Source organism: Lepus europaeus, chromosome 14 (genome assembly GCF_033115175.1).
Source record: "Lepus europaeus isolate LE1 chromosome 14, mLepTim1.pri, whole genome shotgun sequence".
NCBI classification, from domain to species: Eukaryota; Metazoa; Chordata; class Mammalia; order Lagomorpha; family Leporidae; genus Lepus; species Lepus europaeus.
Window position 1 is genome coordinate 13,761,159 of NC_084840.1, and position 27,243 is coordinate 13,788,401.

Below are 27,243 nucleotides of genomic sequence, written 5' to 3' on the forward strand. Positions count from 1 at the left end.
AAATTCTTTAACTTAACAACTATCAAAATACATACCAAATATATCCAAAATGACAAATAGTTACAGCATGCCTCAGTATTATTACTAGTTGTGTAATTCCTAGTGTTGAGCTTTTTCTGGAGGCAGAGGTAAACTAGCAAAGAATTTCTTGAAAATTTAAGTGTTCTTAAATGAGAAATTGTTATGAATTAAACAATTACAGATTGAATACTTACCACACTCAAATTGACAGGAGTGTTTGCCTTTGGTACTGGGTGGTTATAGAGCGTTTTAAGAGTTTCATTCAAATCATTTTCCTAGAATAAAAGAAAAAGTACATTTTAGAATTGCAGTATAGGGACCAGCGCTGTGGCGCAGTGGGTTAATGGCCTGGCCTGAAGTGCTAGCATCCCATATGGACGCTGGTTCAACTCCCGGCTGTTCCACTTCCAATCCAGCTCTCTGCTATGGCCTGGGAAAACAGTAGAAGATGGCCCAAGTCCTTGGGTCCCTGCACCATGTGGGAGACCCAGAAGAAGCTCCTGGCTCCCGGCTTCGGATTGGCACAGCTCTGGCCATTGCAGCCAACTGGGGAGTGAACCATTGGCTGGAAGACCTCTCTGTCTGTCTCTCTCTCTCTCTTTCTCTCTCTCTGTCTCTCCTCTCTCTGTGTAACTCTTTCAAATAAATAAATAAATATTTTTTAAAAAAGAAAGAAATGAAGTATATGCCAAGCTAATGCAATTGAAACTACTTGAAAAAATCCATTGTGTTCTCCTATTAACATGATTTTATATAACTACTATCCATAAAAACATTTAAAAGAACTGAAATTGAAATATTTAAATTAAGGGGCAGTGTTGTGGCATATTTGATAAAGCCACCACCTGCAATGCCAGCATCCCATATGGGTGCAGGTTTGTGTTCCAGCTGCTCCACTTCCAATCAACCCCCTCCCAATGGCCTAGGAAAAGCAGGAAGGATGGCCCAAGTGTTTGGATCCCTGTCACATATGTGGGAGACTGGGATGAAGCTCCTGGCTCCTTACTTTGGCTTGGCCCAGCGCAGGCCATTGAAGCCATCTGCAGAGTGAATCAGTGGATGGAGGATCTCTCTCTCTCTCTCTCTCTCTCTCTCTCTCTCTCTGTCACTCTGACATTTGAGTAAAAAATAAGTAAATCTTTTAAAAATAAATATTTAAATCTAGTATATACAGAAAATATATTTAAAACTCTGCATAAAAATGGTAACACATTTTAAGTATCAACATTTGTGTGGAAAATTTATTATAAAATATACTAATGCTAAAATACTAAATATACTAAATATAGTAAATATGAATATATATACACTAAAAATACAAATGCTAAAATGTTAAAAAGAAATCATTTAAATCGAGGCAGTTAAGATGCCAGTTAATAGGATAGGAAGGGAACACATTGATAGTTCAGCAAGACACACAGGTTAATAAAAGTGGAGATACTGCAGGGTCAAGGAAGAGTAGGGGAAGAAACAGCAGAGGAAACTCTTCCGGAACTAGCGGTTCACAGTGGACCTGCGTGGAGAGCGTGGGAGCCCAAGTTCGGGACACCAGCGGCAGACTCAACGCACCAGCGCTGGAACGCGAGGTGAGCCGAACCTCCATAGCCCGAGACACCAGCGGGCAAGCGGAAAGAGGAGGCTAGAGGGAACGAGGCTTGAAACTCCGTGGGGAAAAGTTCACCAGGCTAATTAGAAGAGAGAGAGGGAAAAAAAAAAAGTGACCGAAACGGACACAAGTTTCTCTCTCTCCGCTTACCCCTCAAGGGCGAGCAAGACAAAGAGCAGGCGCCATTTTGGACATACGTCATAAGCAGGGCGACATCAGGTCTGCACCGGCCCTGAGCCTAGCAGAAAAACCTGACTCTGGGGGGAGGGGTGAAATAACTGGAGATTAGCATCTAACTTGGCAACCCAGTGGGAGACTGCAGGAGAATTGGAGCCCACACCGAGGGCAGCAGAGATTCCCTGTGTGGTCCTTGGGAAAGAGCTTCCAATCTCTGGCTCCTGTGGGTATATCATTTGCCTGCTAACTACCTCCAATTACATTCAGCTGTGCGGAATTACTTCCCTTTCGAATCAACAAAAGAAATTTTTACCACACCTAACCTGGGAGTGTCATCTTGACACACCCTCAACCCTGAGGAACCAAACACAGCTCTCAGTCCACACCCATCTCAAGCCTCTAAGGCTCCACCAAAAGCAGACAGTCCACTTAATCTAGAGTCATAGTATAACAAGAAAAAAAAAACACCACAGTGAAGAAACCAAATATCTCCAACATGCCATACAACAAACGCAAAAACCGAGGTAACAAGAACAAGGAAGACATTATGACGCCCCCAAATGAAAAAGACACCCCAACTCAAGATTATGAAGATGATGAGATAGAAGAAATGCAAGAAGGGGATCTCAAAAAATTGATAAGAACATTAAGAAGTTCTCAAAAACAAATTCTTGAACTACAGAAAACCTTAAAGGACAAGATAGAAAATCTCTCTCGTGAAAGTGAAATATTAAGGAGGAATCAAAATGAAATGAAACAACTAGTGGAACAAGAAATGGTGATTGTGACGAGAAATCATAATGAAATGAAGAATTCAATAGATCAAATGACAAACACATTAGAGAGCCTTAAAAACAGAATGGGCGAAGCAGAAGAGAGAATATCAGACTTAGAAGACAGAGAACAGGAAAGGAAACAGGCAAACCAAAGAAAAGAAGAAGAAATTAGAAATCTAAAAAATATTGTCGGGAATCTACAGGATACTATTAAAAAACCCAACATTCGGGTTCTAGGAGTTCCTGAAGGCATGGAGAGGGAGAAAGGATTAGAAGGCATTTTCAGTGAGATACTAGCAGAAAATTTCCCAGGTTTGGAGAAGGACAGAGGCATCTTAGTACAGGAAGCTTATAGAACCCCTAATAAACATGACCAAAAGAGATCCTCACCACGACATGTTGTAATTAAACTCACCACAGTGAAACATAAAGAAAAGATCCTAAAAGGTGCAAGAGAGAAACGTCAGATCACTCTTAGAGGATCTCCAATTAGACTCACAGCAGACTTCTCATCAGAAACCCTACAAGCTAGAAGGGAATGGCGAGACATAGCCCAGGTACTAAGAGAGAAAAACTGCCAGCCCAGAATACTATATCCTGCAAAGCTCTCATTTGTGAATGAAGGTGAAATTAAGACTTTTCATAGCAAACAGAAACTGAAAGAATTTGTTGCCACTCATCCTGCCCTGCAAAAGATGCTTAAAGATGTGTTACACACAGAAACACAGAAACATGGTCACCAATATGAAAGAAGGTAAAGGAAGGAAACCTCACAGCAAAAGATCACAGGAAGCTCAATTTCTCTTTGACATAGAATTAAACTCTGATGCACTGTTAGAGCAATGTGTTAAAGTAATCTATTATGTTCTCTTGATGTCTGTTAAATTCTAATTGTTCAAAAACAGCTGAATTTTTATTAAGAGCTATGGGTTATTTAACTATGTGCTTATTTTCAAAGACTTGAATAATCACCTTGTAACAACGATCAAATTTGGTCTATGTTATGTCACGATTTTAAGGAATCTTAGTTCAACCAGATATTTTGGATTTTGATATTGGTCTATTATGCTATGTTATATGTGCGTACATATTGTATGTCCACATGGGGAAATTTTATTAAGAGTTTTATTTTAAATGGCTTTTAGATAAGATTGTCCATAAATTTAAGCTGCTAAAATCAATCAAAGATACATTTTAATTTGTGTGACCTGAATCTGTGTATCATATCTTTTAAACTTGTTGGTAGAAAGAAACTAAAAACATTTTATATGGTTGTGCTTAAGTTTACTGGTTAAACAAACTACACCATCTTAGATATTTAAGAGGTGTTTTCAAATACATGATTCTTAAAATTTATAGAAGGCATTGGACCTTCTGATAAATGTTTTATTAAGTTCTTATCTAAGGGTTGAAACGGTTTGCTAAGTATTCATGTAATATTGCTATTGTCAGCAAGTGATCTAGGACTTGCTCCCTCATTTCTCTATTCTAAGCCCAACTTGTTCTTTCATTTCTCTATTCTCCTCAAGGTAGGAAACTAATTCTATTATGAAGGAATTTGTACAACACACAATTTAATCTTTAGACCTTATAAAAGAGATGGCTAACATTTTTCTGTAATAGCATAGCCAAAATAAGAGCTTAATTTATAAGCTCATAGCTAGATTCTCTTCGCCATCAGCGAAGTAAACAGTAAATAGAAAAAACCTCCCTTTCAGACCAAAGGGAAAAAAACTTTTTAAGGGAGAATATAATTTTCCTCATGGGCATTGTCTACCTTAGAAAAACTACTACAGAACATGCCTGTGACTATAGACTTGTAGTTCAGGCCACTGAAGATTAGAGATGGGACATGGGCACTCCCTTGACTTGCATCCTCTGGTCTGCTTTAACACAAACCAGGAGGAAAAGAAAGCTAGGCATCAGAAGCAATGGGTGGCAGGCCTATTAATGGCTGATCTGTGCAGTGATCTGCCCTCAAGGAGACCCAACAGGCCAGTCCACTGCAGTGGCTTTCAATGTGGTAAGTCTGGGCTTCAGCAGAAGTCAGCTTGTGAAGAGCCCTGGCAGCTCTGCCAAGAGTTGGGTCACTGGAAATGGACCTGCCCTGGAGTCGAAGGATGCCCAGGTCAGAGCCACAGATCTTATTGGCTCCAAGCTGAAAAGCCCTTCACTCAGCCCAACTTCCAAAGTGACCACTGCAGCTGAGGGTATGGTCAAGTAGGGTCAGCAACATTGCAGGCAGAACTATAAATTTCTTGTTAGAGATGCCACCTGCCTTTACCTGGCCAGCTCTCCTCCCAGCCCAGCCAAGTAATGAAAGTCAACAGAGTGCCTTCCCCTAGGAGGTTCACACCTCCCTTAGGATATACCCCATGTGAAGAGATAGATAGGCCTGGGCCTCTGAATTTACAAGGCCTAAAGCCCACCAGATTATTATCAAGCCCCTTCTATCAGGTTCTATTTGCCTCTCAATCAGAAAACTTAATTGTAGCTTAGACAGCACCTTTCTTAGCTCCTCTAATAATGACTCTGTCCTTTGTTCTAGACCCTGTCTAGTGCACTTGGGCCTCATTCCTTTGTAATCATAACCTCTACTCTACCACCAATGGCTCTACTCCCAACCTGTGTGTACTGATGGTCCTCTTCCCCACTTAATGCTGTATAATTGTTCAGACCTGGTAAATGCCACTCTTAGGATCATTGGTTACTATCCTCACCCTGTCTTTTATGACCTTGTCTAAATATGATCAGAGTCGGGGAACTTGGAAGGCTTCCATAGCCTTGGCAACTCATGATGACAGCCTAGGGTGGTTACTGGTGCCATAAACTAGAGTGTCAATTTGTTGGGTCAACAACAGGAGCCACTGTGCGCTTGCTCCTGATGTGGGATCTCTGTCCTTAATGTACTGTACATTTTGATTTAATGCTATAACTAGTACTCAAACAGTATGTTTCACTTTGTGTTTCTATGTGGGTGCAAACTGTTGAAATCTTTACTTAATGTATACTAAATTGATCTTCTGTATATAAAGAGAATTGAAAATGAATCTTAATGTGAATGGAAGGGGAGAGGGAGCGGGAGAGGGGAGGGTTGCGGGTGGGAGGGAAATTATGGGAAGGGGAAGCCATTGTAATCCATAAGCTGTATACTGGAAATTTATATTCATTAAATAAAAGTTAAAAAAAAAAGAAATCATTTAAATCATTAAGTCAAAGAAGAATAATGAGATGGAATTAAAAGTATTAACACAACTTTTTATAAGATTTGGAGTATTCTCATTGTTCATTTTTGTTTTAAAATTCCAATACTAATATTTGAGGAAAAGATACAATTTAAACAAAACTACTGCATTAAAATACATTGTAGAGGGTATTCTAAACATATCTTTGCTATGTAGCTACCACTCACTACTTAACCAATAATAAACGGGATTAGATAAAATACAGCCAATCTACTTTTGGATTTGTACAATAATAATGTCCCTTTATATACACTTCATGTTTTTTTTTTTTTTTTTTGACAGGCAGAGTGGACAGTGAGAGAGAGAGAGACAGAGAGAAAGGTCTTCCTTTTGCCGTTGGTTCACCCTCCAATGGCCACCACGGCCAGCGCGCACCGCGCTGATCCAAAGCCAGGAGCCAGGTGCTTCTCCTGGTCTCCCATGTGGGTGCAGGGTCCAAGCACTTGGGCCATCCTCCACTGCACTCCTGGGCCACAGCAGAGAGCTGGCCTGGAAGAGGAGCAACCGGGCAACCGGTGCCCCGACCAGGACTAGAACCCGGTGTGCCAGCGCCACAAGGCGGAGGATTAACCTATTGAGCCATGGCGCTGGCCACTTCACTACATCACACAAACAAAACCAGTAATAGTACAGAAAGTGAATTTACAAACATTACTATTTTTATTTTCTCTGAATTTTTAGGTTGATGTATAACCCAAAGGGAAAGACAACTGCTTAAAGAAGGCAATAATAAGTTATATGGAATCTGGATAGAAGTTACATGACTTCTCATGATTTTTCTTACATGCCTTGTTGATACACTTATATCAAAACTTAATAAATTATGTCTCTATAAATGCTTGCAAAAGTATGAACTCAAACTGTCTATTGAAATTCTCTTCAGAATGACCCAAAAGACTATATTATGCAAACAATTTTTCTCTTGGCCTTTTAAACAATGAAATGCACCATAGGAAATTGTGCATCAGGGACAAGCATTTTGGCAAAGACAGCTACTTAAGCCACCAGTTGGGATGCCCCCCTATCCCTTACTGGAGTGCAGGTTCAAATCCAAACTATTCCACTTCAATCTATCTCTGTGTTAATGAGCCTGGGAAGTAGCAGATAATGGTTCAAATACTTGAGTCCCTGCCACCCACATAGGAAACCTGCAAAGGAGTTACAAAATATATAAAATTTATTTTAATATCAATCTAGATGGCCTGTAGAACTCAAGTGAAAATAAGAAGAAAGAAAAGTATTACTATTACAAATTTACTTCTGGTTTTAATTAATACCATAAACTTAACAACATTTTTCCTCATATTAAGAACACACATGTAGGGGCTGGCACTGTGGTATAGCGGGTAAGGATGCTGCCTGCTGTGCTGGCATCCCATATGAGCACCAGTTTGAGTCCTGGCTGTTCCACTTCCAATCCAGTTCTCTGCTATAGCCTGGGAAAGCAGTGGTAGATGGCCCATGTCCTTGGGCCCCTGCACCCATGTGGGAGACTTGGAGGCTTAATTCCTGTATTTCAGAGCTCAAACAAATCACATCACCAAAACTCTAGTTAGTTATGTTTTCATTTCCAGTTACTACATTATACCACTTTTGGATTATCTGTGATAATGTTAATTTTAAGGTGAACAAATTCTCTTTTACTTAGGACCACTACAAATCACTATTGATCTGAATATGGTAAGAATGAAAACTAGGGGTCAACGCTGTGGCTCAGCAGGCAAGCTGCGATCTGCAGTGCCAGCATCCCACATGGGTGCCAGTTTGAGTCCTGGCTGCTCAACTTCTAATCAGCTCTCTGCTATGGCCTGGAAAAGCAGTGGAAGACGACCCAATTCTTTGGGCCCCTGCAACCACATGGGAGACCCGGAAGAAGCTCCGGGCTCCTGGCTTCAGCCTGGCCCACCCCTGGTCGTTGTGGCCATTTGGGGAGTGAACCAGCAGATGGATGATCGATCTCTTTCTCTCTCTCTCTCTTTCTCTCTCCAACTCTGACTTTCAAATAAATGGAAACTAATTCCTATATGAAAATAGAAAATTGCTTTAAGTTTACATAAAATTAGGGACTTTTCATGCCACATTTCCTCCTTACCCACTACTTTTACTTAATTCAAAAACATATTGAAGAGTGGTTTTAATAGGATTTAAATTGTCATCAAAGTATAAGGACTATTATTTCTCTATAATTTGTCTTACTATAATGAATAATTCATTCTAAACAATTTTTATGGAAAATGCTTAATAACAACTAACCTAATCCTAAAAGTCTTTAAGAATACATTAAAGATTTCAGCTTGTTTACTTAATTCACTAATTTTTATTCTTTAGTAGTTTATTTTCAAGTATAATCTTAGGGCCAGCATTGTGGCACAGTAGGTTAAGATGCACCTGCAACAACAGCACCCCATATGAGGGCTGCTTCATTTCCAATTAAGCTCCCTGCTAATGTGCCTGGGAAAGCAGAGGAGGATGGCCCAAGCATCTGGGGCCCCCCACTCACATGGAAACGCAGATGAAGCTCCTGGCTTCAAACTGACCCAGCCCTGGCTGTGAGGCTATTTGGGAAGTGAACCAGCCCAAGTTAAAACGTCAAAGAATGAATGATTAAGGAGTAAAAATTACAAATTATCCCAGAGAAATCTGGTAGTTCAAAAATATACCAGTAAAATACACAGAGGAAAACATGAAAAAAGAAAGAAAACTTCACGGCATTGCATTTGGCAAAGATTTCTAGCATGTGACAACAAAATGCACAAGTAGCAACAAAAACATACAAATGTGTAACAAAATATGTAAATGGGACTTTATCAAGTAAAAATTTTTTTGTATCAGGAGCAGGCACTGTGGCTCAGAGGGCTCAGCTGTCATATCAGAGTGCCTGGGATGGAGTTCCCCTTCCACTTCTGATCCAGTTTCCTGCTAATGAGCAGCAGAGAATGGCCCAGGTACTTAGGTCACTGTATTTAATTCTGGGGTCCTGGTTTCATCCTGGCTCATCCATGGCTATTTGCAAGCATTTGGGGAGTGAATTAACAAATAGCTCTCTCTCTCTCTCTCTTTCTCTCATTCTCCTCTTTCTCTCCCTACTGCTTTGAGTTTTAAATACATATAAATAAATAAAGTTTTCTATCAGAAGAGTACAAAGATAGCAACCCAGGTTGAGTGAAAATACTTGCAAAATAATATAAGGGATTAATATCTGGATATTTAATTCCTATTACTCAATAACAAAAATATTATCAAAAATGGATGAAGATTTAAGCAGACATTTCTCCAAAAAAAAAGAAAGACAATAAGCACATTAAAAATGCTCAATATCAATAATCATCAAGAAAATGCAACTCAAAACCACAATGATGCACAACTTCACACTCAGTAAGACGGATATTATCAAAAAGAAAGAAAGATAAACAGAAAATAACAAATATTTACAGGGATATGAAGATATTGGAACCCTATATATTACTGGTAGGAGCATAAAATGACACAATCACCATGGAAAATGGTAAGGTAGTCGTTCAAAAATGAAGGACAGAATTTCTGTACTGTCCTACAATTCCACTTCTAGGTATAAACCCAAAAGAAATGACACACTGGACTGGAACAGATAGTTGTATCATCACCTTCCCAGCAGCATCATTTGCAATAGTTAAAATATGGATACAAACTAAGTATCCATTTATAGATGAGTGAATAAACACACTGTAATGTATACATGCATATATACATACAACAGGATATTATCCAGCAAAAGAAGGAAGGACATTCAGACACACAGTACAAAATGGAAACCCTGAGGCAACATACTAAGTGAAATAAGCCTGTCATGTAAGCATATATATCTTACGATTCCACTTATATGGAGTACTTAGAATAGTCAGATTCATCCAGGCAGACAGTATATGCAACAATGGCTTTCAGGGACAAAGGAAGAAGAAAATGGGTAGTTACTCTTTAATGAGTACAAAGTTTTAGTCTGGCAATGTGAAAAGTCACTGATGGCTGCAGAATGTACTTAACGTCATAAAACTATGCACTTAAAGATGGCTAACCAGGTAGATTTTATATTATGCATATTTTACCACAATAAAAAAGGGAGAAAAAAACATAGCTTACCAGTTCCTTAGCCAAGTAATCTGCCAGAGTATTTAGAAGCTTGTAATATACTTCAAACCATGGCAGGTAACTGCAAAAAACAAATTTTTAATGTGTACATACACATAAATACATGAAATTCAGAATCAAAAAATAGTAAGATAAAATATACATTAAATTTATAAGATTTTACACAATTTGACCCTGGAAAATGGAAAAGAACTATACCTATGTTCTCTTTCTCTTGCAGTAAAATTTACATATTATCTATATTAATATTCTTAGTTTTCATAAATCAGAATCTAAAGTTCTAATAGAAAAACTGTTCATTACACACTTCTATGTTCTATTAGAGTATCTAAAATCACTTAGTACAAACATATTATAATCATAGCAATGATAATGAAAAAATAACCATTTTGAAAGATAGCTTATTTAAAAATTAATTTTAAAATATTTTAAAATAAAAGAATTACAGTCATGTTTCCCTTAACCATGTCTGTCATCAGGTGTGAATATCACAGACTATACTCACAAACATTAACTGGCTACAAAGTCATTAACCAGTATACAAAAGTAGTTTATTCCATTTATAGAAAGTAGAATTAAAAGATAAGTTCATTTTTGCACAAAAAGAAAGTCCCACTCCCTCTCCCATCCCATTTTTCATCACGATTCATTTTCAATTATCTTTATATACAGAAGATCAACTTAGCATATACTAAGTAAAGATTTCAACAGACTGCACCCACAAAGACACACAAAGTATAGAATACTGTTTGAGTAGTAGTTTTACCATTAATTCTCATAGTACAACACATTAAGGGCAGAGGTCCTACATGGGGAGCAGGTGCACAGTGACTCCCATTGTTGATTTAACAATTGACACTCTTATTCATGGTGTCAGTAATCACCCGAGGCTCTTGTCATGAGCTGCCAAGGCTATGGAAGCCTCTTGAGTTCACCAACTCTGATCTTATTTAGACAAGGCCATATTCAAAGTGGAAGTTCTCTCCTCCCTTCAGAGAAAGGTACTGCCTTCTTTGATGGACTGTTCTTCCCACTGGGATCTCACTCACAGAGATCTTTCATTTAAGTCTTTTTTTTTTTTTTTTTTTTTTTTTGCCACAATGTCTTGGCGTTCCATGCCTGTGAAACTCTCATGGGCTTTTTAGCCAGATCCGAATGCCTTAAGTGCTGACTCTGAGGCCAGAGTGCTGTTTAGGGCTTTTGCCATTCTGAGTCTGCTGTGTATCCTGCTTCCCATGTAGGATCATTCTCAATCCTATCAATTATTTGCAGACACTGGTCTTTTTTATGTAATCCCTTTGACACTTAATCCTATCTTTTTGATCAATTATGATCTTAAAATGATTACATTAGCAAATAAGATGGCATTGGTACATGTCACCTTGATGGGATTGAACTGGACCCTGGTACGTTTCTAGCTCTACCATTAGGGGTAAGTCCGAGTGAGCAAGACATTGCTACTTAAAGAAAACCTGTATGTGTCATACAGTTAAGATCTCTATGCTCAGACAAAATGGGACCTAACCCATTCAGGGAACATGCTGGTTTTTTTCTATCTTGCTTGCAAGGAGCTTTAAATAAAGCAAAATTTATTGATATTCATTAAGGTGTTATGTGTCTACCTGTGAATCCTTTATTCTAATTTTCTCCTTATTAAATAATGTGAAAACTTGTTTACCATAACTCCTTTCTTAGTCCATTATAAAAAATAAAAATTACAATACATATCTCATAATTCAAAGTAAGATAATTTTTTTCTAGACCAAATAGTCACAACATCCCTTTAAATGTCCTGCTTTTCTTTTCTTTACATTATCATTTTTCACTGATAATCTTCCACTTTTAGTTTCTTTTTTTTAAGATTTATTTATTTGAAAGGCAGAGTTATAGTGAGGCAGAGGCAGAGAGGGAGGGAGGGTGGGAGAGAGAGAGAGAGGTCTTCCATCCGCTGATTCACTCCCCCAAATGGTTGCAATGGCCAGAGCTGGGCCGATCCGAAGCCAGGAGCCAGGAGCTTCCTCTGGGTTTCCCAGAGCAGGGGCCCAAGGACTTCGGCCATCTTCCACTACTTTCCCAGGCCACAGCAAAGAGCTGGATTGAAAGTGGAGCAGCCGAGTCTAGAACCGGCGCCCATATGGGATGCCAGCACTGCAGGAGGCAGCTTTATCTGCTATGCCACAGTGCTGGCCCCTCAGTTTCCTTTAAATTGTGAAGATACATCAGAACCCAATTTTCCACTAAAAAGCAAATTTACACAGACAAATATAACTTACCCATATGAGTATTTTACTTGTTCTGTGAGTGATAAATTGTATTAATCACTTTAATATTTCATACTTAGTTTACTTTTAAAAACTTAACAGTTCTTACTTGTGCAAGGTACTTTAACATCCATATAATTATTACTATTTGTAAATGTCCAACGATACAAGCTTTTACTGAATTCCATTCCAGTATGAGCCTTTTATTTCATCTATAAGTTAGACTAATATTATTTGAAAACAGGCTTTACCCTTATGGGATAGTCTCACACTCATATCTAAGGTTCCAACATAATTTATTACTTTATTTGGAGGGTGTAACTCAGTAGTAAGCTAATAAGCCTACAAGGAAGGTAGAGTAGAATCTAAGAATTGGGGCCGGTGCTGTGGAACAGTAGGGTTAATCCTCCTCCTACAGTGCCAGCATCTCATATGGGCGCCAGTTCAAGTCCCAGCTGCTCCTCTTCCCATCCAACTCTCTGCTGTGGCCTGGAAAACCAGTAGAAGGTGGCCCAAGTTCCTGGGCCCCTGCACCCATGTGGGAGACCTGGGAGAAGCTCCTGGCTCCTGGCTTCAGATCAGCACAGCTCCAGCCGTTGCAGCCATTTGGGGGAGTGAACTAGAGGACGGAAGACCTTTCTCTCAGTCTCTCCCTCTCACTGTCTGTAACTCTACCTCTCAAATAAATAAGTAAACAATCTTTTTTAAAAATCTAGGAATTATAGAATTTATATTAAAATAATTAGAAGGGGCCAGCACTGTGCATAGCAGGTTGAGCCTCCTCCTGCGGTACCAGCATCCCATATGTACACCAGACCAAGTCCCAGTTGCTCCACTTCCAATCCAGCTCCCTGCTAATGTGTCTGGAAAAGCAGTGCAAAATGGGCCCCTGTATCCCATCCACATGGGAGAACCAGAAGAAGCTACTGACTCTTGGCTTTGGATCAGCCCAGCTCGAGCCATTATTGCCATTTAGGGAGTGAACCAGCGGATGGAAGACCTCTCTCTCTGCTCTTCCTCTTTCTGTCTGTAACTCTGCCTTGCAAATAAATAAACCTTAAAATTTTTTAAATAAAAAAAATAATTGGAAGTACAGGGAAGAAAACTTCTAAAGCTGTAAGTATACGTGTGACAGTTTGCTAGGTACTTGACACGTGCCATCTCACTTCATTCTTATACTAATGCTTTGATGTACAATTGACTAACCTAAGGTAAAGCAACTTATCCAGGGTTGCAAAGCTACCACATGGCCCTTTGGATTAGAATTCTGATCAATCTGGCTCACAGGTCCATTGCAGATCATCAACACCCGGTGGAGGAATCTACCTCACAAATATCTAGCTGTGGGGGCAGGCCTTTGGCACAGCACTTTACATCGCCAATTAGAATGCCCAACATATCGGAGGCCTGGCTTGGAACCACCTTCCTGCTGCTGCGCACCCTGGTAGGCAGCAGGTAATGGCTCATGTATCGGGTCTCTGTCACCCACAAGAAGATCCAGATGGGGTTTCAGGATGCTGTCTTCCTCGTGGACAAGACCTGGCTGCATCAGCATTTGGGGAGTGAATCAGTTGATGGGAGATACCTAATCTCTCTTCCCCATCCCATTCAAATACAGTTAAAATCTAAAAATTTTAAAAATAAATAAACCAAAATACCTGGGCTTTGAATAAATATGTGCAATGACTAGATATTTTCAGGCAAATAAATAAACCACAACAAGATTCTTTTTTATTTCATCTTAAATCAGCCTACTTATAATTTCTATCCACTAAACAAATTAAATTATATCTTTCAAAATTTATTTGTATGTGTGTTTGGATGATAATATAACATTACCTTTATTTCTTTTAAACTATAATTTTCATATTATCAAATTTTCAGATCTGTTAATTTGATTATTTCATCTAACCTTTTGGTAATACTTTTCACTTTTATATTTTGGCATTTTTGTGCTCATTACTACAAATGAAAATTTTGAAAAAGCTATGGCCTATAACATGGCACAAAGTGCCTCCTAAAATAAAATAAATCTACTTATCAACACTGTAAGTAGGGTATTTTAACCTACTTGAAAGATTGAAAACTGCATTTTCTAGCCAACTGTTTTGTCCACATAGAATCTGTCTGTGAGAAAGTAGGATAGGATCTGGACATTTAGCCTGAGAATTAGTAAAAATTTGGTTAAAACTGATGGGTGTCACATGAGAACACCTGGGTTAAATTCCCAGCTCTGGCTCTTGAATCCAGTTTTAACACTGGGGGGCAGCAATGATGGCTCAAGTAATTAGGCTCCTGCCATCCAAGTGGGAGACCTCTATTAAGTTCCCAGCTCCCAACTTCAACCTCGTCCCAACCCCAGCTGTTGCTGGCATATGCGGAGTGAACCAGCAGACACAGACATTCTTCCTAATGAGTAAATGAAAGAAAAAATAAATACTGCAACATATTATTTCAAATATCTCCTCAGCTTTCCCTGCTATGCCAGCACGATCTTTCTCTTTTGTTGCTAGTGTAGTATTTATTCTATCCACTAATTACTAATATTGAGAACATTTACAGCATTGATTGAGCTTAATCTTAGAGAAGATCAACTTACATCTTTTTACATCTCAATACCCAGTATTAGTGAGAGACAGTCAAAACAATGATGGTCAAAATTATTATGTTAGAAACTTATGAATAAATGCTTGATGTTAATTTGTCTACACTCAATTCAGTTTTTAGTATAACATCTGGTTTACTTCACTAAGAGAAACATCTCTCAACGCTGGGATGGCCTTCGGTTGGTAGTTCTTCTGCTGTTGATTTTGTTTTTTTGTTGTTGTTGTTGTTTTGACAGGCAGAGTGGACAGTGAGAGAGACAGAGAGAAAGGTCTTCCTTTTCCGTTGGTTCACTCCCCAATGGCTGCTGCGGCCGGCGCTCTGCGGCCAGCATACCGCGCTGATCCGAAGGCAGGAGCAAGGTGCTTCTCCTGGTCTCCCATGCAGGTGCAGGGCCCAAGGACTTGGGCCATCCTCCACTGCACTCCCAGGCCATAGCAGAGAGCTGGACTGGAAGAGGAGCAACCGGGACAGAATCTGGTGCCCCGACTGAGACTAGAACCCGGGGTGCTGACGCCGCAGACGGAGGATTAGCCTATTGAGACGCAGCACCGGCCCTGCTGTTGATTTTTAGCATAGTTATCTGTGATTGTATGAATGGAGCTGAGTGGAGAGATACTCATCATGTTAATGCCAAACAAGAGTATATAACCAATGACTATAGTAATCTCTAGGTAGACAGGAAATGCAACTGCCCAGTATTTTTGAGGCCAATAGGTCAAGCCTAATGGGCTTAGCCAAGATTCAGGAATAAAAGCGTACACGAGATAAAGTATAAAGCTAAACTGGGAGCTTAAGAAAAGAACAAAACCATATATGGCTTTCTGGCAATGATGACGGTGAATCTTCCACCTTTTTCCCTGCCACTTTAGTCAGTTGGGGCTCCTATCCACAACTAAGCCACCTCAACACAAGCACCGACCAGCAAGCGCAGACCAGGAAACCACAGTCTGGAGTGGGGTGGCAGGGGATGGGTAAAGAGGAAAAAGTGAGAGAAAGACCATGGTGTGATGGCGTGCCTAGAATGATCTTTCACTATTAAGAATAGAACATAGTTACATACAAATGGGCCTTTGCAAATGTGGACTGGTTGTCAGCAATAGCAATCTCCTGTTGAAGAGTACATTTCATTTATTCTTTTTGATGAACACAATACCTATACAAAGTAGAACTACTCTGTAACCTGGTTGTGCTCCTAGAAATATCGTGGACTTTAAAGGACCCTTTCTGTTGCAAACAGCTCTGATGCAAACTGGCTACTACAAGCTGCAGGCATATTTTGCTTGGTCAACAGTGCTGTTGTGATTGATGTTACTGTTACTTAACTGAATAAGTTGCCAACTTCTAAATTTGAGGTAATTCACCTAAGACCTGAATTTCTTGCTCCTATAATATCAAAAGAACTGCAATTATACCCACAAAGTTTTCACTGTGCAACAGATGCCTAGAGCTCATTAGTGGCTTCTGTCTTTGGATATGCTAGACGGTATCTGGATCACTATTCTTAACCCTCTGGTCATGCACCTAACTTGTTTCTCTTATTTGAATCCCCTACCTAGTCCTGTGGGCAACTAAATTCACAACCCCTGATATGAACAAACTAGTCAACAGGAAATCCTACTGCCCACTTTCTTATATAGCAAGAATATGGCCCAGGGTACACAAAGTAGAATAATAATTCCAACATTTTAACTAGCTTCCATCATAGACTCTAGGTGTATACAGTAACAATAACATCTCAATTTTTAAGAAAAGCATGCTCAAAACTTTTCATTTGAATATCAAGTGTACATAAAACAAGTACTGTAAATTGTATAAGGTTACCTTGTTAGCATGAGGAATGTTATTTTTATTTTTGTGGTTTCTTAGGTAATTTTCAAACAGTATATGAGTTCAAAGCAATTAAGTTTTAAATAATATGTAAATTATTAAACTGATTTAGTCAACTCAAATGATATTCACTAAATCTTATAATACCACAGACAGTCAAAATTATTTTCTTATAATCAACCACAAAAAAATCCTAGGAAGTTAAAAAAAAGTATTGAATATATTATAGTGACTGAATAAGACATTTTACTTGAATTTTAAAAACTGAAAATGAAATTTATTTAACAAAGAATCACTATGACCCTAAAATCTTGCAAACATATAGAAGTAAAAAACAAATATATTAGGATCAATTATTTTAAAACAAAAGACAGGAAATTAAAGTTCAATTGCAAGACTGTTTCCTCAGTTTTCAATGAAGACATGAGGCAAAAGACAGATGTGTATATAAAATCATGTGTTTTGTGGCAGTAGGAAGACTTCCCCACACTTGTACTTCCACTTACAGAGCTGATAAAACTTTTACATTCAAAAGTCAAAGGTTAAATAAAGGAAAGGAAATGGTTTTTGTCAAATAGTCAGGTAACCACTAACAGTCTAAGTGATCAGCAGGAACCTAACTTATAGTAATCAAATAAAACCAAGGAAACAGCCTTTCCCTAGAAAAATGTCTAATGTCTAGAGGCCATTTTTCTGTCTGGAAAATTGACACAAAATGTGTAAAATTGAAACATTCTGCTTCTAAGGGATTTACCCAAGGAAGAGTGTGAAAGCTTCAAGTTTGGTATGAGTTAAAGAGGGTAGAGGACTACAAAGGACCTAAACATAAATCTGTCTTCCTTATTAGAGTACTTCATTTTGAACCCGTGGCGACAATTTTATAGTTGTAAAATTACGTTAATCAAATTAGGGAAAAAAGTTATTTCTTGCATTTTTATTTTTATTTCTTGCATTTTTGCTAGCATATTAAAGTAATTTTAAAAGCAAACAATAGCAAAATTTAAATTAATAATATTTTGAGTATTTTGAAATCTTGTTAGGCTGAGGTAGACATCACAGAAATAACTGAAGCAGATAGCAGTAATTCAGTATTAAATACCAACTTTAACATTAAATAGGCCTAAATTCCAATATTTCCTCACTAGAGAGTGAATGAAATGAATAAACATAAAAAAATATTAAATCCTAAACCTTACAACAACACATGATTTTATAGCATTGTGAGTAGAATTCTGATTTTCTCACTTGGAATTCAAAGGTTAACCTAAATTACTTCCAAGTCTCAGTATCACCCAAGAGTAAAGTGGCTTTTACATATTTTACACAAACTTTCAGATTAGAACTCTAAGGAATACAGTAGTTTTTTTGAATAAAGTATCTAAGTAACTTAGCAAAGCAGCTGGCCATAAAACAAACACTAAATGATGTTCCGGGTTATATTACCGTCATCATTAGTATCATCATTAACATGTTCAATCTAGAAGTCTCTGCTATTCAAGAAATTCAATGAGCAAAGTTATTTTTTGCTTATTCCAAAGAAAATGCTCTACCAATTTGTACTTTATTTCACTTTGTACTAAATTATCTTAAACTGCATATCATATTCATTATGACTACTTTTCTAAGGACATAAATTTTAAACTGTTCAACCTCAACAAAAACTTACAAAAAACTTATAAATTTTTTTTAAAGTTTTTAATCATTAAAACAGACTGACACGGTAACTTACAAATGAAAAGATTTTTTTGTGAACATACAGTTGATAGCAAGAGAAAAAATTGTTTAGGACATTGTAAAAAAGGAGAAACATTAATTAATTTCCCTCCAAGAATCCTAATTAATATGCTACTGAGAATGAAGGCTGAGTAGTCAATTACCCCATAAGAGGATACTTAAAAATGAAATATGCTTTAATATAAATGCACCAATTTTATATGAAAGAGGGAAACTCTTTATTGAAATTACAGAAAAAACACTAATATCTGGGTCTGAGATCGTCACAGTCACCTCACTAGAATATTTTATTTTTCCAGAGGTCATTTTTTCACCCTGCAATCTCAGATTGCAACAGTGCACCATAACACTGTCCCCTGCCCATTGTTAGTTCTGTACAACTGTGATCCACTGACAGTCAAGCACTGCCTATGCTAAATTCCACATCCTACAAACTTCACCATGAGGAGTAATCAAAAATTCATAGAAAATGTATATTCTGGAAAAAACTATGCATGGATTAAAAAAAAAAAAACTTACCTCTTAATTCCATTTTTCCATGAACTTTCTGAAGTACCCTTGGGTATATTTTACCTGACAGGAGATGACTCAGCAAAATCCCCACTAACATTTAATATAATATCTGTAGTTTCATATTTACAGTTTCCGAGCTATAGAAATGACAGTAACTCAGAATTTTAGAACAGGAGAAAACTGATTGAAACAATTTCCGCTGATTGAAAAAAATGGATAAAGGCTAAATAAAGTACGGGGCCAACACTGACATAGCAGGTTGGGCGATCACCTTTGATGCTTGCAGCCCACATGAGGGCTGGTTCCAGTTCCAGCTGTTCCACTACCAGTCCAGTCCCCTGATGATGGCTCAAGTACATGGGCCCTGCATCTACACAGGAGACCTGGATAGAGTTTTGGGATCCTGACTTTGGCCTGGCCCATCCCAGTCATTGGTGGCCATGTGGGAGTGAACTAGCAAATGGAAGTGCGCTCTTTCTCTCTCTCTCTCTCTCTCTTCTCTCTCTCTCTTGATCTGCAACTCTGCCTTTCAAATAAAATAATCTTTTTTTAAAAAAGGCTGAAATATATAAAGTAAACAAAATTAGGGGTTTAATCTACTAGAATGTACACAATCAGATTAATATGCAATTATCTGTTTTCTAATAGCACTACTTAAAATATATACCCATTTATATATGCATATAGTTTGATTCCTTAAAAAAATAAGAACATCACATACTATAAAATATCATTAACATTTCTCCAAGTCAGGATATATATTTGTGCATAATTTTTCCTAAAAGACACATAACATTCCATCATATTAAGCATCATTCATTCATTTATTCAGCAAATATCTATTAAATCTATTAAGATTTTCTTATGTGCCAGGAACTGCTGCCGACACTAGGACTGTAAGAGTGGACAAAATGGAGGTAACATTCTGTTTGGAGGAAGAAAAGTCATGGCACAAAGGGGTTATTAGGGAGTGTCCCATAACACACCTAATCAACTGCTATTGAGACACAGTCACATCACCATTTTGTAATTTATGTTTTTTTCAATTTAGAGATATAATTGTATTTATTACATAACACATGATGTTCTGAAGTACATATGACTACATCTAGCCAATTAACATATTTTTGCTATTATAAAACATGTTGTAATATATAACTTTGTTCATACTTTTCTGTTCTGTCTTGCGACTATTTCCAGGATTTAAATTCCTACAACTGAAAGCACTGAGTCAAGGAGTATGAAATTTCCAAAATCTGATACATATGATTAGATTTCCCTTTAAAAGGGGATGCCATTTTATAGTCCTACAAATAGTAAAGATGTGCACTTCTTGTGATATTTTAAAAATATTTCAAAAAAAATAAAATAAAAATATTTCCATTTTTGCCAATCTTGATAGCCTTTTTTCTCATATCTCAGCAAGGCTGTGAGCATCATTTACAGGTGAATGTACTATCCACACTTCCTCTGTAACTTATTCAGATGTTTTACTTATTTTTTTATTGGGCTTTTTATTAACTTGTAGTAATTATTATGTATTTGGCTATTAACTCTGTTACAGTGGTTGCAAACATATTTGTAGCACTTTATTTTTTTGTTTTAAAGTTTCTTTATAAATTTGCCACCAAACGGAAGTTTTCATTATTGTGTATTCAAATACACCAGTCTTTTAGGTTTCAGGATTCCATGTTAGGTATGTAAAAACTTTGCCTGCCACCATCATTTGCTTAAAAGTCAACAGTATATATATTTTTTAAACTTTTATTATCTATTTGAGAAGCAGAGACAGACGGCATGCACATCCATTGGCTCATTCCCCAACTGGTCACAACATCCAGGGCTGGACTGAGGCCACAGTAAGGAGCTAGGAACTCAATCCAGCTTTTCCACATTGGTGGTAGGAACCTAATTCCTTGAGCCATCACCAGGATCTTGAAGAGTCAGCATTGGCAGGAAGCTACTGTCAGGTGGCAGAATTGGGAGTTAAACCCAGTAACCCCAATATGGGATGTGGGCATCTTAACCATTAGCCAAAACATTAATTTTATTATTCAAGCACATTCAGAAATTTTCTACAATTAAAATTGTATCATTCCTTTCAATAATTACAAAGACAAATATAATGTGGTGAAAGACCATCAAAATGGGTGGAAAAACCAGGACCCAAAACATCATTATCCCTCTCACTACAGCATTTACAGAGATTTGCCAAACACTAATTATAACTTAGGAATAGATATTTATTTATCTACAACAACTTTCTGAATTGCTGAATTCCATAATATCTGAATTCTCTGTTTAGTCTTAATTTATAGTCTATGCTCTAAATTAGCTGTTCTCAAAGAACACTTCAGCACACAGACTACTGGGATAGTCTCAAATGTGCCAAGAAAAACAATAGAGAGAAAGAAAGATTTGTTCATGTGTGGGTCGGTATGTACAATGAGAGAGAAAGGGAGAGTGAGAGCAGAGATATTCCTGTTAGCAACCGATAAATCTAGGTGATGTTTGTGCAAGAGTTCATTAAACTATTGAAACTTTTCTATAAACGTGAATGTCTTTTAATGAAAAGTTTCCAAAATTCATAGAGAAAAATAAGAAATCATATACAGCTTTGGTTGTCTTCCAGGATAAATCATCAGGCACAGTGCCCCAAATTATGCTCCCCTTCAAGCTGTAGCTTTTGAACCTGAGCCTGAAGCACAGTGGTACAAGGTGCTCTCCCAACCACTCCCCACTCTGTCATCCCTGTGCCCTTGCCCTACCAACCTGTTCCAAGTTAGAAAAATCAATCTACAAATTAAAAGCATAATGAGCTTTGAATAAAATATTTTTAAAATACAATTGTTATTGAAATGGAAGATTTATGCCTCAAGAAAGAATGAAGGCATATTAGCATTATATCACTTTATAAAGCAGTTAAGCATTTACTTTTGTAAAGACTGAAAACAAGTTCTCCAGATCTAAGTTTGTCCTGAGTAAATGAATAACTTCATTCTCAATGAATAATAAAAACACAGCTAAATAGCCAATATAGAAAACATCAATTTTATATCAAAGTTTTCTTTGTAATATGTTAATTTATAGATCAAATGTTATTTCTTTTCCTATAAGCATCTCTATAGATTCTAGGTTGACCAGTACTCAGTATGACTTGTTTAGAGTCCTACTTTTTTTTAATTGGATTTTTTTTTATTTGACAGATAGTTAGACAGTGAGAGAGAGAGAGAGAGAGAGAGAGAGAGAAAGGTCTTCCTTCTGTTGGTTCACCCCCCCAAATGGCCACTACTTTTATGGACCACATTTCAGTGCCTGTTTTCAAGATTATTTAGGGACAATAACATTTAGAATCTTTCCTCCTCAACAGCGAGTCCCTGGAGTGCAAGTATGCAGGCAGGAGTTGCTCTCACCTACCTGCTCATCGAGCAGGTGACGTCAGCCATGAAGGCAGGACAGGAAGGACTGGACCTACAAGCTCACTACACAGCTAAAAGCCTGCTATGAAGTTCTAACTTTCTGCAGCCATTAGAGAGTGCAGGAACACAATCAGCAGATATTCCACTTCTCAGAAGGAATTAGAAATGTAAACTTTGACTATGACCCTGTCGGAAAAAGATCGAAGTTGGCGAACTCAAAAGGCTTCCATAGCCTTGGCGACTCATAACTAGAGCCTAGAGAGATTACTGACGCCATAAACAAGAGTGTCAAATTGTTAAGTTAACAACAGGAGTCACTGTGCACTTACTTCTCATGTGGGATCTGTCCTTAATGTGTTGTCCAATGTGAAGTAATGCTATAACTAGTACTGAAACAGTATTTTACACTTTGTGTTTCTGTGTGGGTGCAAACTGATGAAATCTTTACTTAATATATACTAAATCAATCTTCTGTATATAAAGATAATTGAAAATGAATCTTGATGTGAATGGAATGGGAGAGGGAGCAGGAGACGGGAGGGGTGCGAGTGGGAGGGAAATTATGGGGGGGGGGAAGCCATTGTAATCCATAAACTGTACTTTGGAAATTTATATTTACTAAAGAAAAAAAAGAAATATAAACTTTATATAAAACTTCCTAAAGCTTATGAGGTTACCAACAGGTTTTACATTTTTTAAAATACCCATTGGGCTAGACAAAAATCTCTAAACACTTCTTTGCCTAGAATCAGAGTTTGCAACCTTTGCCTTTAAGTAACAATTCACTTTCAAAAATACAAGTTCTGGGGCATAGCCAGTAAAGCCGCCACCTGTAGTGCTGGAATCCCAGCTGCTCCTCTTCTGATCCAGCTCTCTGCTGTGGCCTGGGAAAGCAGCAGCAGATGGCCCAAGTCCTTGGGCCTCTGCACCTGTGTGGGTGACGGGAAGAAGCTCTGGTTCCTGGCGTCGGATTCGCACAGCTCCGGCTGTTACAGCCAACTGGAGAGTGAGCCAGTGGATGGAAGACTTCTCTCTCTCTCTGCCTCTCCTTCTCTCTCTGTGTAACTCTTTCAAGTAAATAAATAAATCTTAAAAAAAAAAATACAAGTTCTGGTTCATTGATAGAAAAGGGCATACAATAATTTAATTGAATTTTGTGCAACCTATATAAGGTGCAAAACCCACGCTACTGGAACTCATATAAATGTTTAACTTTCAAAAATCACACACACAAAAAATCATTAAAAGAATCAGGTCCTTCAAGCAAAATTAGAGTATGTTATTGGTAAATCTTTAAGCCCAACGGATTCTGTATATAGAAAGGAGGGAGTTTACAGCCATACCACCGTGAACTTGCCCGATCTCGTCTGGTCTCAGAAGCTAAGCATGGTCAGGCCTGTTCAGTACGTGGATGGGTGAAAGTAAGGAAAATCCTTTTTCAAATTACTTGGATTTATAAAGGAAAAAAACAATCTATAAGAAGTGCTTTTTTTTTTGCATCCCATATATAAAACATCTGAGAGAGAGAGTAATCTACTTTGCATCAATTTTGTTTTTTTTTTTTTTAAACAACAAATACTCACCTAAGGATGCATAAACAGATTTTGCCTCCTGATGTGAGCCTGCAGAATCCAAATCTCTGTTTACTTTCAATGTCTGTCAGTACAAAGGTAAAGTGCTGGCCAACTTGATTTTGAGACACCCTAAAATATAGGAAAAATAGGAAATACTAAGCCTTTTATGGTAATTTTCTTGAAGAAAAGTAAGCAAAAATATACTTGTATGTGGTATTCATCTGAGTAGAAAATGTATAAACTAAATCATTAGTCTCATATCATAATAAATTATAGTATCTTGTTTATAATTTATTTCCTTTTTCAAAACCAAAGCTGAAGTATTACGGATATTATATTTTGGTTGTCTGATGTCAAGATTATAGCCAGGAAATATGTGCATATATTTTTAAATATAAATATTTCATCTAATGATTTAGCTTGCCTCTTACACTTCATGTGACACATATGACAGTTCAAGATTAGCTAAAAATCTTTAAGGCTTAGCCAGTGAGCTTTTTTAAAATACAAAGTATATTTTTATTTTGTACTTAGAAATTTATTCCTTAACATGCTGGTAGCCCTCAAAGAGAATTCCAAGAAATAATACCGAGAGTATTTTGTATAGTACTTTATTGGGTGAGAATGTCAACATAAGAAGCAATTAAACAGAATTGGTGGAGGCTGCCATTAGAAGCTAAAGCAACATGATTTGCTATCTAATCAGGTTTGGTGTAATTGGGGAAAGTGAGGCTAGGGTTGAGCAAAAGGGCTCAGTCATCATGTCTAGCTTCTTATTTCTATAGTTTCAGTAATAGCATTTTGATAGTCTGGGATATTTTATGACTGCATTTAGTCTTATGAAAACTTAAGGTAAACTATCTTATGACTTTCCTGGTAAGGAATTATATAATCCATAATACTTCAGCTTTGTTTTTGGAAATGGAAATAAATTACAAACATTATACCAATACTACAAACTGTTTAGCCAGGAAATCTTGCATCTCAAATGATGAGTATTTTTAAAATATAATGTTAAGGAATAGTTCTTTAAAAACTTTTATGAACTTCAAAAAAACCACCAACAACTAATGTGCCCTCCAAGGTTTATAATAACATCTTTTTATCTTTACTTCCTTTATTTTATCATTATTATCAATTGGAAAATTGTAACTTGGCAGGGGTTGCAGGGAACACAATTGATTCCCCAGAAATAAGGTAAAACAAGGAATATCATTTACCAGCAATACTTATAACTATTCATCAGCCAATCAGGTGGAAGTCTTTGTTTTTAATATGGTTAAAATATTAGACTTTCATTAATCTTTACTTTAGCAAAATATTTCCCTAAAATAAAATTTCTTTTATCTACCCTCATACCGCACTTTTAAGAAAACTGATAATAGGGTGTGAAAATTACATGAAAAACAATAAATGATGTTATTATGCTCAAAGGGCTACATATTCTATTAAATCTCAACTACACAAAAGTAGTTCATTCAGTATTTGTTCAGTAAAATACAAATATAATGAGATTTTCAAACTGCTAGGAGGGTTTCCCCATAGCCTTCCACAATATTGCAGCATTTCTATAAAGCTATTCTTGAAGACATCAACCCAGGAGTGTTACAGCATCACACAGATGGTCTTTTCAATTAGGGTGAAGTGAGACAGAAACCAGGATAGATATATCTAATTTTAAAAGACACAATTCTAAGGACATCAAGGACATATTAATATTTTTCCTTGTGCTTACGATATGTAACTGGTAGATAATGCAAAGAAATAGATGTTACTGACAATACCTTTCAGACTTTTCCTAAATGGCCACCAGAGAAAACAAAAGATATAAATGATTTAAAATGTTTCTTCACTGCAAATATTATTTAATTTTGAATCTCTAGCCCTTTTTGTTAGAAGCAATGAAGAGAACACACATTTCATTTTATTTTAGAAAAAAGCACATAAAGTCATTTTATAGTGTGCACTAAAATGAGCTAAAGTTATTTTAAATAATGACTTATACTATACCTTTCAACGTCAAAGGGGAAACAGAACTTTGGCACAGTCTGTAGTACTTCCTACAAATGCAAATAAAAAAAAGCTTTAGAACATTTTTAAAAGATGTAGTTAAAACTTTTTTAAAGACATTTTCTATGAAAAAAAAGTTTTTTTTTTCCTTGAGAAAAATAGCACAGGTTCCTAGACTAAAATAATTGATTATTAAAAAGGAATTACGTTTGGGCTTTGGCAGATTGCACTGACAATGCCACAGGAGCCCCAGGAGGGAAAGGCCTGGCCTGAAGGGTATTAACACCCTTCACATCCCCGCTGGGATTCCCTTCAACAAGGCCATATGGATTTTACAAGAAGCACCGCACCATATGGGTAAGCCACGGCTGCTGCTACTTGTACTACAGACTAGCCATAGGGACTTCTGACAGATCCTGGCTCAAAAATATAAATGTTGTTTCAATTAAAATGCAGGCAGAGAAAAGGGAATGAAGTTGGCAGGAGAATGAATTTACTGAGAAGTCTAACACCACCACTATGTCCTGTAGACAAATGCTTTAAAAAAAAAAAAAAGATTTTCTATAGCTAAATAAATACAATTATACAAGTATGTTTCAACTCTTGATACTAAGTTTTATCTTAAATAACATTCTCACATAAATGTGTACATAAAAACAAAACTTTAAATTAAACCACAGCTTCTATTCTACGTGCTTACACTTAAGATTTGCTTAACATGAAAATCAATCATCAAATTAAACTTAGAAACTGATTGATTTTAAAACTTCAGTAACTTTATAGTCATTATAAAATAATTGTAAAACCTTTCAGAGAATATATGCACTAACAATTATAACAAAATGCTAATAACTGTCAACCATTTGACATTAAAGAAAGCTATCTATTTTGCTACACCTAGAAAATATAAAATTAACTCTGATTCAAAAGTTAATTTTAGAATTAAGCACAATATTATACAATTTCAAAGCCAGGAAAGCTTATAAGACAGAAATTTATTAATGTATTTCCTATTAAAAGAAATAACAGCAAATATCTCAATGTAGCAGCATTCTCAAAAAAATACCTTATCTACCACCTCTACCAACACAGCTTACATAAAAGGAAATCGGGATCTGAATATTTAGGCTTTGTTTATACATATAGTATTGAGTGCTTTAAAGTAGAATTTCTTGCATTAATTTAAAATAAAGATTTTAATAAGATATCAATTAAAATTAAGACCTTGTAAAATTCTAATACCAACACCTAAGAAAGCTTCAAGAGACTTAACTCACAGAAGCAGAATGAAAAGCACCATATAAATAAACATTTTTTGCCCTTTAGGGCAAAATGCTTTCTATGAACA

At 36.9% G+C, this 27,243-nt stretch overlaps 1 protein-coding gene across 4 annotated transcripts in view; it reads right to left on the bottom strand.

Moving 5' to 3' along the window:
* DENND1B (DENN domain containing 1B) overlaps positions 1-27,243 on the bottom strand; it is a 269,366-nt gene that overhangs the window by 141,405 nt on the left and 100,718 nt on the right. For all 4 annotated transcript variants that reach the window (XM_062211550.1, XM_062211548.1, XM_062211551.1 and 1 more), the window contains exons 4-7: positions 25,896-25,945; positions 23,895-24,014; positions 9,942-10,011; positions 216-296 (exon numbers count right to left, since the gene is read on the bottom strand). In XM_062211550.1, the coding sequence (XP_062067534.1) occupies positions 216-296; positions 9,942-10,011; positions 23,895-24,014; positions 25,896-25,945 (321 nt within the window). The remainder of the gene's footprint in view (positions 1-215; positions 297-9,941; positions 10,012-23,894; positions 24,015-25,895; positions 25,946-27,243) is intronic.